Genomic DNA, 16,805 nt, shown 5'->3' on the forward strand with positions numbered 1-16,805 from the left:
TAGTAGTTACTGAATAATAAATGGCAAATTCTGAATAAGTTGTAGAAGGGCTGGGCAATATGACTCTTACACACTGTTATCGTGATCAGTTATGTGTTTACAATTTTGGGTAGTATGTTTGAAATGTGGTGCTACGTCTGTTCCAACCTGTCGGACGACAGAAAAAAAATATTGTGGCAGATCATATGATAAATATCATAAACATCCTGGAGTATCATGATAATACGGTTTTGTTGTCCAGCTCTAATTTATAAAATATGCTGAATAGATACTGAATAATTCATCAAAACTACTGAATAATTCATAGGATATAATGAATAATTTATAATAGATGCTACTTAATTCATAGAATATACTGAATAATTCATAGGAGATACTGCCCAACTCATAGATGCTGATTAATTCATAGAAGATACTGAATAATTCATAGGACATACTGCCCAACTCATAGATGCTGATTAATTCATAGAAGATACTGAATAATTCATAGGACATACTGCCCAACTCATAGATGCTGAATAATTCATAGGAGATACTGAATAATTCATAGGAGATACTGAATAATTCATAGGAGATACTTCCCAACTCATAGATACTGAATAATTCATAGGAGATACTGGGAAAAAAATCATAGTATTTACTGAAAATTTCATTGATGCTGCTGAGTAATTCTTAGTAGTTACTTGAGTAATTCATAGTTGTTACTGAGCAATTAATTGAAGATACTGAATAATTCATAGGAGATACTGAAAAATTAATTGACTGTACTGAAAAAATGTATAGTAGTTACTGAAATTTTTAGTAGTTACTGAACAATTCATAGTTACTGATTCACTGACGATATTGAATAATTCATAGTAGTTACTGAGTAATTAATTGAAGATACTGAATAATTTGTAGGAGATACTGCCTAATTCACAGATACTGAAAAAATCGTAGTTACTGAAAAATTCATTGACTATACTGAATAATTCATAGGAGATACTGAAATTCTTAGTAGTTACAGAATAGTTCATAGTAGTTACTGAGAAATTCATAGTAGTTACTGAATAATTAATTGAAGATACTGAATAATTCATAGTAGTTGCGAAGTAATTAATAGTTTGTTGCTAGATGATTTGTACTGGTGTATCAACTTGGGTGTCGCACGGTGATATTAATTTTTTAGTAGTACATAATGAGCATAACAACCATGGCAGTTTGTTCCAGTGTTCTTTTTTTTTTTTTTTCCGTTTTGGTTTCGGTCACTTTTCTCATCGTATCCAGGGCAGTAAACTGCACTTTGGGTCATTTCCTGCCTCAGATTGTTTTGAAAGAACGGTTTAAAATCCATAAACATTTACAGTAGCAGCTCCCTTTGGTACCAACATTGACCACCACCACGAATAATAAGGCGACACTCCGAGCGGATCCCAGGCAAAGACAGTAAGTTTGACACAGTTAATTGTCCAGTAGAAGCGGAGCAGCGAAGGAAAGCTTACGAAACCAGCACTAATCAGTTAAATGAATAAAAACTACTTCCTCTCTGCTCATGTGCTGCTCTATGGTTTGTTCCCAGCATTTCCAGGAAAGCCTGCGTTCATATAACCATCTGGGTGATCAAACTGACTCTCATGCTGTCTGGTCTCGTATTTTTTTTGTTGCTAAACCTCTTTGACCCAGATATCTCCACCATGTGGCCCCGTCGAGCGTCGTGCTCCCATGAACAGAAAGAACAAATCGTTTAGAGAAGGTGAAGAAGCTGTCAAAGAGGAACGCTGACGGACACAAACAGGAAGGCCGGTGTTGGCGTTGTGGAGGTTACGGCTGCAGACATTGGGAACGTTCAGGGAGAGATCGTTGTAAATATTTCGGATTGTTTGTTTGTCCGTAGTGGTGCGTTACGTCTGGAATGATGGCGAAAAAGCCAAAAAGTCCAAGCATACCTGTAAATTTTCTAGCTAAATCACAGCATCTTCTTTGTAGGCATGCAACCGTGACCACTGGGCCCAATCATAGTAGTTACAGAATAAATCCTGGTAGATACAGAATAACTAAAGAATTTATAGTAGTTGCTGAACAGTCATAGTAGGGCTGTGCAACAAGACCATGTAGACTTCATTATTGTGATAACATCCTGAAGTATCATGATATTATGGGCTTGTCTTGTCCGGCTCTAATTCCTAGAAGTACTGAATAATTCATAGAAGATACTAAACACTTAACATAGTTACTGTCATAGAAGAAACTGAATTAATTATTGTAGTTACTGAATAATTCATAGATGCTGAATAATTTATTGTAGTTATTTATTAATTCATAAAAGGTACTGAATAATTCATTGTAGTTACTTAATAATTAATAAAAGGTACTGAATAATTCATTGTAGTTACTTAATAATTAATAAAAGGTACTGAATAATTTATTGTAGTTACTGAATAATTAATAAGAGGTACTGAATAATTTATTGTAGTTACTGAATAATTAATAAAAGGTACTGAATAATTTATTGTAGTTACTGAATAATTAATAAAAGGTACTGAATAATTTATTGTAGTTTCTTAATAATTAATAAGAGGTACTGAATAATTTATTGTAGTTACTGAATAATTAATAAAAGGTACTGAATAATTTATTGTAGTTACTTAATAATTAATAAGAGGTACTGAATAATTTATTGTAGTTACTGAATAATTAATAAAAGGTACTGAATAATTAATTGTAGTTACTTAATAATTAATAAAAGGTACTGAATAATTTATTGTAGTTACCGAGTTATTTATAAAAGTTTCTTAAATAATAAGTAGACGCTCAATTCAAGATGCTTATGCTAACACAGGCTTTTGTAAGTACACCCTTAAAAATAGAGGATAGAGGTTCCTAAAGGTTCTTGGCTTGGACATGTGGTTCTAGAAAAAATGTTTGGGTGGTATAGAACATTTCCAAAAGTAGTTCAGATTGTCGGATGTGTTTATTATAAAACTATGACTGATATAGAAATAAAAAATATGCCATAAATTGGGAGTAAATTCTCTACGACTTCGAGTCTCGAGAAAAATCACTGTCAGGTCTCAGATCTGGTGAAACTGAACTTCAGACCAAATGCCGTGAGACCAAACGGCCTCAGAAAAAACTGGAAATGTTATCCTGGCATTTATATCGAGAAACACTTTTTTTTTTTTTTCTCTAAGTTACACAATCCAGTATTTGCTCGACCAGGCTTGCGTTCGGTCTGATGCCTTTTCTCTGAGACCGTTTGGTCTGATGTTCAGATCTGAGACCTGACGTTGTTTTTTTCTCGAGACTCGAAGGCTTTTACCTTGAGGAATGATGCCATTCTGACTCCCCGTAGCCCCACCTTGTGCTAATTAACATATATTTGCATGTTGGTCAGTTTGAACACCAAAAAGGAAAGTGGGAAATGAAAAGTAAATCTCCAGCAGGTTCGTTTGCATTTGCCTTTTTATTCTGACACTCAAAACGAAAACTGAACCACAAACCGTCCGATTGCTATGAAAAAAGAATAAAAACGTAAACGTTGTATTTTGATTTTAGTTTTGACATATATTACGCTTTTCATGTAGAAAAGCCAAAGTTTAGCTTAGATTTTCTTTTCTCTGTTAGCTTTTTCATTTTAGGTCTGAAATGCCAGAATAACCGCTAACATGAAATGAAAATAGCTGTTTTTATTTTTAGTTTTAAAAAAAATGAAAATGCAAATGTAGGTATTTCATTTCATTTCCAACTTTGGCCGGATGTTTGCGCAGATGTTTGGAAAAGAAATGGCAGAAAGAGGTTTGCATTTACATTTTATTGTTTTAATTTTAAGTTCTTTTTTGGCCGGATTTGCCTCCCGTAGAAAGGGTTCCTCTACTGTTACCGACTTGATGCATAACAATAAAAGAACCCTTTTTTGCTGTGGCATAGAACCCTCATGCAAAGGGTTCTTTCAGTGTTCATGGTTCTTTATAGACTTTACTAAAGAACCCTTGAAGAAGCTTCACCTTTTTGAGAGTGTGGTTTAGGATGTTTATATTAAATGATTGGACGGTGATCCAGGGCGTCATTCTCCATGTGTCTCTCTGAAACAGTTCCGAGGGCTTAGATCTGACTGTCTTCTCAGTGCGGAGCTCCTGTTGTTGAAACCGTTAGAAGCCTTTCTCCTGTGTTGAGATGATTCCTGGACAAGCCGCCTCCTGTCTGCTCGCATTTCTGTCATTCCTCCGCTCGGACCACCTCCACCGCTCGACGCCCATCTATCTCCCTCCGTTAGCTTTACATTACAGTCACCGCCTAATCCCGCTCACCCCCACCGAGTCGAGGCGCTGCAGCTGCCTTCACCGGACACTTTTAGTGGCGTTTGGGGTTTGGCAGTTTGTTTCTCAGAGCTGCTGCTGTGGTTCTGTCGTGCTCTGTTTAAACCCAGTGTCCTGTCCCTCTTCCTTCACAGGATTTTAGATGCACACACCCTTCTCTGCTTTTCCTTCTTTCCTTATTCATCCCCTCGCTCTTCTGCACCGCTGCTGGCCGTTCAGATCTAGGAGCCTGAGTTTAGATCGCTTTGGTGACATTTAGAGATTTATCTTGGGATAACTAGTCCTGCCACATGATACAATTGAGTTTAATATACATGAGTCTTGGCAGCACTTGAGGGGTGTCAACGTACGCAACACGTTCATAACATTCGTGAAGCGTGCATGTTTTACATGATATCAGTATGGACTCGTTTTACTGAGTCGTTTTCAAAATAAAAGTCCTCACTTTTCATTTTGAAAAAACTATATTACTTCGTCGGACAGTCAGAATAAAAATGACCAACTTTACTCCTTCGGTCATTGAGTTCTTCGACACTTGGGCACGTTTGGCCTGTACTTGGGCGTTTTTAAGCTCATATATTTTTCACTTTGTTGTTCTTTCTCCTTTTACTGTATGTCTTTTTTGAAATGTGCCAATATGTTAATATCTAACTCATTTGGGGTTAAGTGCTAGCACTGTTATCCTCTTAAGGAGAGGTTTTACTATATTTTTAGTGATGTTCTTCCCTCCTTATGGTATTGGAGAAGGCACAAGTATAATTGTGCATTGGTTATTGTGTTTAACTGACTGTTGCACTGTTATACCAAAGATTGATTCGTTACGCTTTGTCTTTAACTCAGAAAAGTGCTGGAAGTTAACGGGAATGAAATGCCTGTTATGTCAATCTTGAGACTTAAAATGCAAAGTGGTCTACTTCCATTCATGCATATAGTTCATCTATAAGGAAGTATTACGGTCACGCAGGTGAACGACTGTTCACAGGTGGTTGATATGGTGTAGTGGGTAACGTCTCTGCCTTCCCTGCTGTAGGCTGGGCTTCAGTGCCACCTGGGTAAGCAGCCTACACTATGCCAATGAGTGTCCTTGGGTAAGACCCCCAACACTACCTTTGCCTTCCTGTGTACAAAATGTAAAGTTGAAAGTCCCTCTGGATAAGAACGTCAACCAAATGCTGTAAATGTATTTATGAATATTTACATTTGACATTTTCTATATATTACATTTACATTATATTTACGGCATTTGGCTGACGCTCTTATCCAGAGCGACTTACAATTTGATCATTTTACACAGGTAGGCCAAGGTGGTGTTAGGAGTCTTGCCCAAGGACCCTTATTGGTATAGTGTATTAGGGTACTGCCCTGGTCGGGGATTGAACCCCAGTCTACAGCGTAGAAGGCAGAGGTGTTAACCACTACACTAACCCACCACATAGTTGGATGGAATAGTTTACTGCTCATCGGAAAGCGGCATGTAAAACAGCAAATGCATAAAAAAAATACATAATTAAAAAAGTTAAAAGTCTAGGCAAAACGTACCTAAGTGTCAAAGCATTTCTTGACTAAAGGGATAAAGTGTGGTCATTTTTACTTTGGCTGTCCAGAAATGAGGCGTTTTACTGAAAAAAGTAGTTTTTTTTTTTCCTTTTTGAAATTAAAGGACTATTTTTTTCCAAAAAAAAAAAAAAAAAAAAGTTATATTACTGCATAAAGCCTGTCCTGGCCTGATTGTCAATGTTTTGTAGCAGAGTCCAGGTGAAGTGTGACCCAGCCGTGTCTGTGCTGATACCAGTAAATCCATTAAAGAACTCATCGGTTGCAGATGCGCTATAAGGTGTCCTCTTAAAGCCACATTCACAAAGTGTGACTTGTATTTTTGGGCCGTGTTTTGTCTGCTCCTCCTCAGCTCCTGTAAATAAAACATGATTTAGGTCTTCCTCTCACTGCTTTTGCAAGTTTGACTAACAATTCTGGGCAGCCGGCGGAGTCCTGCTGCTCCTGAGTGTCTTTTAGAGAGCACCAGAAAACCTCCAGCGCTGCTATTAGTGTCATCATACACACTCATTACGAGAGCCCCAGCACATTCCTGCTTCCAGCTATTTCCTCAGACGCTACTCTAACCCAGCATGCACACAAACACATGCACTCATTGTTTTTCTACAGTGACAGGACGTTGGGTCATACTTATGTCCTGTACAATGTATATATGTAAATGAGGACCTACAGTGCTGTGCAAAATGGCCATTAAAAACAAGTTATTCATTTTTCAGGTGAAGAGGAAAATAAGTGGAATAAACGTATTTCCTGATGCTGAAACTTGATGGCATTTTGACTGCGAACTTCAGTGGATAGTGGAGGATGATCTGTGTATCTATAGGTTGTAATAATGTGTTTATTTTGTTTTATTATGAAGTTTTGCTTTTTCAGGTTTGGACAAATTAAATATGCTGCATTTCTTAAAAGCACTTTGCAAAGTCAGGAGTTGGTTGATCCTGTAGTCCTGTTAGTCTCTGGTTTTTCTACAAAAATCTGAACATTTTTGGCCTGAAAAATATGAACACACACACACACACACACACACACACACACACACACACACACACACACCGGATTCTGCAGGTAGCCCACACTTCCAGTTTAGACTTCCACTGCAAATCTGTGTGGTTCAGGAAGCTGTTCAAAAGGCTGTGGGCAGGGAAGGAAGCACTGAGGCAAAGGCCTGGAACTTCTGCTCATATTTTTTTCCCCAAAAATAAAATCTAAGCGGTGACTAATGCTCAGTAACCGCCTTGAGTTTTGGGTGCCGGAAATTTCCTCCCTGTGTTTTGTTACAACTGCTACATTCAGCCGAGAAACAGCAGTTGTGTTGGAGGTGCAGCCTGTCGGACTGCATCAGTTAGCTGATAATACTGGCTGACATTAGTGACCTGGTAACGCAGATAACGCAAAGATAAGTTGGGGCCTTTATTTCAGACCACCGGGATTCAAACTCATGTTCACCTGATGACTCTGTGTACACACGCATACATAAATAGAGAAGCCTCTCGGACAAAAAAATCAGTTTGTGGTAGCAACTTAAAGGCTCCGGCAGATGGCGTTGCACGAAATTGATAGGGCTATAAATACCTGCGGGGTGTGTGATGGGATTCATAGATTGAGAAGAGGTGGTACTTTGCAGTGATGATGGGGCTTTAAATACCTGCGGGGTGCGTGATGGGATTCATAGATTGAGAAGAGGTGGTACTTTGCAGTGATGATGGGGCTTTAAATACCTGCGGGGTGCGTGATGGGATTCATAGATTGAGAAGAGGTGGTACTTTGCAGTGATGATGGGGCTTTAAATACCTGCGGGGTGCGTGATGGGATTCATAGATTGAGAAGAGGTGGTACTTTGCAGTGATGATGGGGCTTTAAATACCTGCGGGGTGTGTGATGGGATTCATAGATTGAGAAGAGGTGGTACTTTGCAGTGATGATGGGGCTTTAAATACCTGCGGGGTGTGTGATGGGATTCATAGATTGAGAAGAGGTGGTACTTTGCAGTGATGATTGGGCTTTAAATACCTGCGGGGTGCGTGATGGGATTCATAGATTGAGAAGAGGTGGTACTGTGCAGTGAAAGTCTTGTTCAATGTGAGTAAACTGTGTCACAAAGCAGATTCAAAGGGTCTAAAGAAGCGATTGCATTTAGGCGATCGACACAAATGTGAACCGGAATTGAGAAAAGAGGCCTGTAACATGAACGTAGCCTAAGCTGTACGCACTGCATTCAGTTGCATGCTCACAGTTTGCATAATCACCGTGCACTGTTAGAAACAAAGGTTCTGTACAGGTGTATTTTTGTGTCATTGTGGTACAAACAATGTAAATGTTCCCATAAAGGTACACCAGTGGTTTTAAGGTCTAATTATGTACCTTACATACATTTTTTTTTTTTTCCAGGTGAAAAGTTCATATTTGTACCTTTTTCATAACCGAACAGTAGAATTAAAGCCTGGAGGCGAGGCGGGGTGTGTGGAGTCAGTACAGCTTAGAAAGTATCATTTCAATGGATTATGGTACAATTATGTTCCCTGACTAAAGGTACTGAGACGAGACCAGTCAAAAGAGGGCTACTGCCCCAATGACAGTTTACTACCTTTTTATCTGAGAGTGTAGAAAAGCGTTGACCAATAGAATGGAGCACTCTGGAGGTCACCAAAGCCAGGCATGGGCCAAGTGGCTACAAAGCCGCCAACATTGGCCTGTGGAGCAGAGGAACTGTGTTCTCTGAAGTGATGGAGCTCCACCACCTTTTGGGATGAGTTGGAGATCCAGAACTGATCGTCCACCATCAGTAGCTGACCTCACTAGTGCTCTCGTGGCTGAATGCAGTGAAATCCTCACAACAGTGATCCACCGTCTAGTGCTGTGTACATTGCGAATGGTTCAGACAATTAAAATGAATCAGATTGAAATGTGAGAGTTTCTGTTTACTGAACTGTTTCCTAAAGAATCTTATTTGAGCCGATGTGATGTCAGAAACGTGTAGGCCTGTCAGGTTGACAGGTTGTCGTGACAGTAGTGGTCAGAAGCGGTCACTACGTTCCTTTCCTTGGTGAAATTACACTGTTGTTGGTTTTTGAGTGGTAGCCTCTCCGCTGGGCTCCTGTCATTGACTCTCTCGTGGTGTGTTTGTGTTGGTTCTGCAGAAGCACGATCAAGGACAGGTCCTGCTGGACGCAGTCTTTAAGCACCTGGAGCTGACCGAGAGAGATTATTTTGGGCTGCACCTGGCCAACGATTCCTCCGACTGTCCGGTGAGTTCAGAGGTCACACGGGGAGCCGGGCCTGGGCTAAGCAGCTCTATCCCCGAGCGTTCATACTCGTGATCCTTTAAGCCGTTATAGATGAGCCTCACGGTGGAAATGGACAGCTCTGCTGAAGCAGGCCTACATATCAGAATGTGGGGCAAACCTTCTCCGCTTTATCGCCACAATATGACCTAGAATATTCCTTAAGGTTGACTTTTATACACAGGGTGACCTCAAACAGGTCGTCTCTCTACAGCTGCTTCTCTGTACGTGATATGAGCTGTTAGATCAGTTGAATTGATTCTTGCTGTACATCATTTTCAGTCTCACTTTATTTGGATAGTCCCCTATAGATTCTCTATAGATTGATAAGAACCCATCTGTTGACAGTTGGTTCTAAGCAGTGGTGAGGTTAGGGTTGGGATCAGGACCAGGGTGAGGGCTGGGTTAGAGTTAGGATTAGAGCAGGTTTAGTGATGGTCTATTATTGATGGTCAGTGATGGTCAGTTTAGTAGCTATTTAGTTGAATGTAACTTGAAAGTAAATGAAGTATCTAAAGTGGACGATCCAAATAAAGTGTTGCCTAATTTTCTTTATGCGTTGTTCCTGAAAGGTTTACATTCACTTGCTGTTGTTTATAGTTAATTTTCATGTTTATTACTGCGTCTTTTCTTTTTTGTCTTTTCCTGCTGTTCTTTCTTTTTCTTTTTGTTCCTTTCCTGTTGTTTTTCTTAGTTTGTGTCTCCTTTTTCTTTTTTCTCAGTTTTTCTTTTTTCCTTTGTATTTAATGCTGTTATTATAATTTGTATTTATAATATATTGTTGTCTTTTTCTTTGATTCCTTTCTTTCCTTCCTGCCGTTCTTCTTCCCTTCCTTCCTTTCCTTTCTAAACTTTGTTTCATCCCTTCATTCCTTCCTTTCCTTCCTTTCTTTTCTTCCTTCCTTTCATCCCTTCATTCCTTCCTTTTCTTCCTTCCATTCCTTCCTTCCTTTCCCTACTTTCTTTCATTCCTTTCTTCCCTTCCAGTCCTTCCTTTCTTTTCTTCCTTCCTTTCCCTCCTTTCTTTTCTTCCTTTCTTCCCTTCCAGTCCTTCCTTTCTTTTCTTCCTTCCTTTCCCTCCTTTCTTTCCTTCCTTCCTTCCCTTCCAGTCCTTCCTTTCTTTTCGTCCTTCTTTTCCCTCCTTTCTTTCCTTCCTTTCTTCCCTTCCAGTCCTTCCTTTCTCTTCGTCCTTCCTTTCCCTTATTTCCTTCCTTTCTTCCCTTCCGGTCCTTCCTTTCTTCCTTTTTCTTCCTTCCTTCATTTCCCTCCTTTCTTTCCTTTCCCTCCTTTCTTCCCTTCTTTTCTTTCATTCCCATCCTTCCTGTCTTCCTTTCGCTTCCTTCCTTCCTTTCCTTCCTTCCTTCCTTCCTTCCTTCCTCCCTCCCTCCCTCCCTCCCTCTGAAGCTTTGAAAAGTGCAACTCCAGTTGTTTTTTTTGTTTAAATTTTATAATCAATAATAACTTGAACGATGTTACGAACTGGGCTCTAAAGGGTTTCATAGTTTTCCTTTTAATGGAAGTGTCTTGTCATCTTTCTTTGTGACGTGTGTGCAGTCATTTCTGTTCTCTGGGTGAGACTGAATCCCCTTTTAAAAACAGAGGAATTTTTCATATGGATTATAATTTAATTTAAAATAACTTTTACTGTTTTCTCTCATTTTAGCATCTACACTTTTCTTTAACACTCTTGACATGTTAAACTTTACTGGTTTTACTGGTTTTTACAGGTTTGTAGCTTCCTACTAAATATTGTAAACCTTTGAGTTTCTCTTTCATATCACTGTTTTGAAGATTAGTGTGTGTATTTGTAGTATTTAATATATTTAAATATTTTGCATATTTTATGACCTCGGTAGGTGTGGTTTATTGACATGAATGGCTTTGATAGATTTTCCCCCACAGTAATCGGAGTATCGACGGCAGGCTGTCACATTATCTCCCCGTATGTCCGCATGTGGCTGAAATGGTTCTGCCGGAGTTGAATCGGAGTTAAAAGCTGTTAGTGGTGTTTTTGTGCTGTAATTACACTCCAGCCTCTGCTCACTAGAGAACTGTTGTGCTGAATTATTGAATGGCATTGTGTTGGACTGTTGCCTTGTTATTGAGTCTCCATCCTTTCTCTTGTCATCTCATCAATATTTTACAGAGGTGGCTGGATCCAAACAAACCCATCAGGAAGCAATTAAAAAGTGAGTGAATTTCCCCGAGACTCCTCACCACACGGTTATTTCACCTGATTGGCTTTCATCCTCGTTTTTATTCACATGTTCACACGTTCTCCTTTGCCAGGGGGCTCTCCTCATCATTTGAACTTCCGGGTGAAGTTTTTTGTCAGTGACCCCAACAAGCTTCAGGAAGAGTATACGCGGTAAGGACGTGAGAATGAACACTAAGTGCCTTTGAAATCTGCCCTGACCTTCTGGATTTCTGCGGCAATAGTACTTACGTCCAGGAGACTGTCGCACGAAGCACATTCAGCCTAGACGGTTCAAACACAGCTGCGGTTAAATTGTTTAACGATGCGATGAATGTACAGTTTCACTCCATTAAAATAGATGATTAAAAGCTACTTCATCAGTCAGCGCTGATTTGTTTTCAGGTTGCATGATTTATATGCATATTTTCAATTCTTACTCCTCTGTATTACAGGATGAAACAGCCTGATAAACACCCTCATTTATATGCGTTACTTACCACATACTGTATGTGTACTGTGTGTATCTATTTAGATATATAGATAGATATGCAGTATGTGGCAAATTATGCATAAATGAGGGTGTTTATTAGGCTGTAGATATACAGTACTGGGCGAAAGTTTTAGGCATCTAAGCAAATGTTTAAACAGTTGACCTCAGCAGGGAGTTTATCACGATATACATTAGAATAAAGTCATATTCGTAATTCAAATAAACATAAAAACAATAAAAATAACAAGAATTTCTTGGGTCCGTATTTTTCCTCGACACCTTCACAGCCGCCACAGAGACTCGTTAATATCATCAATTACATCATGAGCTCAATTTACTGAGCACTGATTGGTCAAACCAGGAGCTGCTTTTTAACTACATATAATACTGGGCTTCCTCGAGGAGAGGCTTGGAAATGGTTAAACAAACACACAAACATCCAGAAAATCACTGTCTTTGTGTGTGTGTGTATATATGTGTGTGTGTATATATATGTGTGTGTGTGTGTGTGTGTGTGTGTGTAGTTGCTGTCCAAAGAAAAGCCATGTGTCTGCATTTTTGTCGTTTTTTTATTTTTCTACATAATTCCAACACACCAGCTGAAATGCTCTGAAATCCTTTGTAATTAAACCTTCTCTCTCTCTGTCCCCCAAGGTACCTGTATTTTTTGCAGATCAAGCAGGACATACATAGTGGGAGGTGAGTTTCAAGCCTGTTCATGATCCATTTCTGCTAAATACAAATTACTGACGAATATAAATCTAGTCGACCTTCCCTATGAGCACAAGTTGTTCAGTTAATTAATGTTTGTTCGGTTTCTTTTAGACTGCCCTGTCCGCACAATACTGCAGCGCTGCTGGCTTCCTATGCTGTTCAATGTAAGTATGAACTTCTTTAACAGAGAACGACTGAATCAAGGCTGTTAGGCTACGTTTACGTTTACACAGCAGGTTTGTTTGTCTGTTCACATTGTCTTTTAAATGTGGTCCGTATGCGACATCAGTCTGAACAGATCAGCTCCTAAACCGACCCGCGTGGCTCAACCGGAGGTCAACAGTCGTGACGGCCAGCGAACGCCTGTCGCTCCCGGAGCTTTCAGTTTCATCTTCACCAGCATCACAGGAGCAATTATGAAGTTCCAGTGGTCGACAGCTGGACTCATCACCCAAAATGTGTTCGAGTTTGCCGTAAAAAAGGGTCCATTATTTGGCCACAGCCACTTCTTTAGTTTGCGTCCTCGGATTCTTTCAACATTTTTTTGGCGCTGCAGCTCGAATACGACGCGGCTGCGACGAGTCTTTTGTATTTTTTTGGTACAGAAACATCAGCCTAAATGTTTGAGCCTCAGCAGCGCGAAATTATGCCAAATGTCCAGTTGGATTGACGTAAAAGTCGCATTGCTGCAGATCTAATTCGGATCGGATTTCAGTACCACATATGAAAGCGCCTCAAATCGGAATTGTGTAACATCTGTGTCATGTTGAGGAAAACGATCGTATTTTTACCTGCTGTGTGAACGTAGCCTTGAACCTGGTTTTGAACATGATTAGAACATCCTCGTCCTGTGTTTGGTACCGAAAAGTGTTTGGTCTTTTGCCTCGTGTTCATTTTCAGTGACATAAAGAAAACATTTGAAAATGCTTGTAAATACAACTCCAATTCCAATGAAGTTGGGACGTTGTGTAAAACATAAATAAAAACAGAATTCGATGATTTGCGAATCCTTTTCAAACTATATTCAATTGAATACACTACAAAGACAAGATATTTAACGTTCAAACGGATAAACTTTATTGTTTTTTTGCAAATATTCACTCATTTTGAATTTGATGCCTGTAACACGTTCCAAAGAAGTTGGGATGTACAGCTTCAGTTGTTCAGCAGTCCGGCGTCTCCGGTGTCGTATTTTGCGCTTCATAATGCGCCACACATTTTCAATGGGAGACAGGTCTGGACTGCAGGCAGGCCAGTCTAGTACCCGCACTCTTTTACTACGAAGCCACGCTGTTGTAACACGTGCAGAATGTGGCTTGGCATTGTCTTGCTGAAATAAGCAGGACGTCCCTGAAAAAGACGCTGCTTGGATGGCAGCAGACGTTGCTCCAAAACCTGTATGGACCTTTCAGTATTAATGGGGCCTTCACAGATGTGCAGGTTACCCCTGCCATGGGCACTAAGACACCCCCCACACCATCAGAGATGCTGGCTTTTGAACTTTGCGCTGAGAACAATCCGAACAGTCCTTTTCCTCTTTTTTTTAAATCAATGTGATCAGTTATTAATCTCAGCGTTACTGAGCTCTGCTAAAGCCTGAGTAGACTGATAAATCAATGTGATCGGTTATTAATCTCAGTGTTACTGAGCTCTGCTAAAGTCTGAGTAGACTGATAAATCAATGTGATCGGTTATTAATCTCAGTGGTACTGAGCTCTGCTAAAGGCTGAGTAGACTGATAAATCAATGTGATCAGTTATTAATCTCAGCGTTACTGAGCTCTGCTAAAGCCTGAGTAGACTGATAAATCAATGTGATCAGTTATTAATCTCAGTGTTACTGAGCTCTGCTAAAGTCTGAGTAGACTGATAAATCAATGTGATCGGTTATTAATCTCAGTGGTACTGAGCTCTGCTAAAGGCTGAGTAGACTGATAAATCAATGTGATCGGTTATTAATCTCAGTGTTACTGAGCTCTGCTAAAGTCTGAGTAGACTGATAAATCAATGTGATCGGTTATTAATCTCAGTGGTACTGAGCTCTGCTAAAGGCTGAGTAGACTGATAAATCAATGTGATCGGTTATTAATCTCAGTGGTACTGAGCTCTGCTAAAGCCTGAGTAGACTGATAAATCAATGTGATCGGTTATTAATCTCAGTGTTACTGAGCTCTGCTAAAGCCTGAGTAGACTGATAAATCAATGTGATCAGTTATTAATCTCAGTGTTACTGAGCTCTGCTAAAGCCTGAGTAGACTGATAAATCAATGTGATCGGTTATTAATCTCAGCGTTACTGAGCTCTGCTAAAGCCTGAGTAGACTGATAAATCAATGTGATCAGTTATTAATCTCAGTGTTACTGAGCTCTGCTAAAGCCTGAGTAGACTGATAAATCAATGTGATCAGTTATTAATCTCAGCGTTACTGAGCTCTGCTAAAGCCTGAGTAGACTGATAAATCAATGTGATCGGTTATTAATCTCAGTGTTACTGAGCTCTGCTAAAGTCTGAGTAGACTGATAAATCAATGTGATCAGTTATTAATCTCAGTGTTACTGAGCTCTGCTAAAGCCTGAGTAGACTGATAAATCAATGTGGTGATCAGTTATTAATCTCAGCGTTACTGAGCTCTGCTAAAGCCTGAGTAGACTGATAAATCAATGTGATCGGTTATTAATCTCAGTGTTACTGAGCTCTGCTAAAGCCTGAGTAGACTGATAAATCAATGTGATCAGTTATTAATCTCAGTGTTACTGAGCTCTGCTAAAGCCTGAGTAGACTGATAAATCAATGTGATCGGTTATTAATCTCAGCGTTACTGAGCTCTGCTAAAGCCTGAGTAGACTGATAAATCAATGTGATCGGTTATTAATCTCAGTGTTACTGAGCTCTGCTAAAGCCTGAGTAGACTGATAAATCAATGTGATCAGTTATTAATCTCAGCGTTACTGAGCTCTGCTAAAGTCTGAGTAGACTGATAAATCAATGTGATCGGTTATTAATCTCAGCGTTACTGAGCTCTGCTAAAGTCTGAGTAGACTGATAAATCAATGTGATCGGTTATTAATCTCAGTGTTACTGAGCTCTGCTAAAGCCTGAGTAGACTGATAAATCAATGTGATCAGTTATTAATCTCAGTGTTACTGAGCTCTGCTAAAGCCTGAGTAGACTGATAAATCAATGTGATCGGTTATTAATCTCAGCGTTACTGAGCTCTGCTAAAGCCTGAGTAGACTGATAAATCAATGTGATCAGTTATTAATCTCAGCGTTACTGAGCTCTGCTAAAGTCTGAGTAGACTGATAAATCAATGTGATCGGTTATTAATCTCAGCGTTACTGAGCTCTGCTAAAGTCTGAGTAGACTGATAAATCAATGTGATTGGTTATTAATCTCAGTGTTACTGAGCTCTGCTAAAGCCTGAGTAGACTGATAAATCAATGTGATCAGTTATTAATCTCAGTGTTACTGAGCTCTGCTAAAGTCTGAGTAGACTGATAAATCAATGTGATCAGTTATTAATCTCAGCGTTACTGAGCTCTGCTAAAGTCTGAGTAGACTGATAAATCAATGTGATCAGTTATTAATCTCAGCGTTACTGAGCTCTGCTAAAGCCTGAGTAGACTGATAAATCAATGTGATCAGTTATTAATCTCAGCGTTACTGAGCTCTGCTAAAGTCTGAGTAGACTGATAAATCACTGTGATCGGTTATTAATCTCAGTGTTACTGAGCTCTGCTAAAGCCTGAGTAGACTGATAAATCAATGTGATCGGTTATTAATCTCAGCGTTACTGAGCTCTGCTAAAGCCTGAGTAGACTGATAAATCAATGTGATCAGTTATTAATCTCAGTGTTACTGAGCTCTGCTAAAGTCTGAGTAGACTGATAAATCAATGTGATCGGTTATTAATCTCAGCGTTACTGAGCTCTGCTAAAGTCTGAGTAGACTGATAAATCAATGTGATCAGTTATTAATCTCAGCGTTACTGAGCTCTGCTAAAGCCTGAGTAGACTGATAAATCAATGTGATCAGTTATTAATCTCAGCGTTACTGAGCTCTGCTAAAGCCTGAGTAGACTGATAAATCAATGTGATCAGTTATTAATCTCAGCGTTACTGAGCTCTGCTAAAGCCTGAGTAGACTGATAAATCAATGTGATCGGTTATTAATCTCAGTGTTACTGAGCTCTGCTAAAGCCTGAGTAGACTGATAAATCAATGTGATCAGTTATTAATCTCAGTGTTACTGAGCTCTGCTAAAGCCTGAGTAGAC

At 39.5% G+C, this 16,805-nt stretch overlaps 1 protein-coding gene across 1 annotated transcript in view; it reads left to right on the forward strand.

Moving 5' to 3' along the window:
* The window catches only part of ptpn4a (protein tyrosine phosphatase non-receptor type 4a), an 89,556-nt gene that overhangs the window by 29,000 nt on the left and 43,751 nt on the right, over nucleotides 1-16,805 (forward strand). Inside the window, exons 3-7 of the mRNA XM_017703016.2 lie at nucleotides 8,987-9,094; nucleotides 11,277-11,319; nucleotides 11,420-11,498; nucleotides 12,472-12,516; nucleotides 12,643-12,695. Coding sequence (XP_017558505.1) covers nucleotides 8,987-9,094; nucleotides 11,277-11,319; nucleotides 11,420-11,498; nucleotides 12,472-12,516; nucleotides 12,643-12,695 — 328 coding nt within the window. The remainder of the gene's footprint in view (nucleotides 1-8,986; nucleotides 9,095-11,276; nucleotides 11,320-11,419; nucleotides 11,499-12,471; nucleotides 12,517-12,642; nucleotides 12,696-16,805) is intronic.

Source organism: Pygocentrus nattereri, chromosome 6 (genome assembly GCF_015220715.1).
Source record: "Pygocentrus nattereri isolate fPygNat1 chromosome 6, fPygNat1.pri, whole genome shotgun sequence".
Classification (NCBI taxonomy): Eukaryota; Metazoa; Chordata; class Actinopteri; order Characiformes; family Serrasalmidae; genus Pygocentrus; species Pygocentrus nattereri.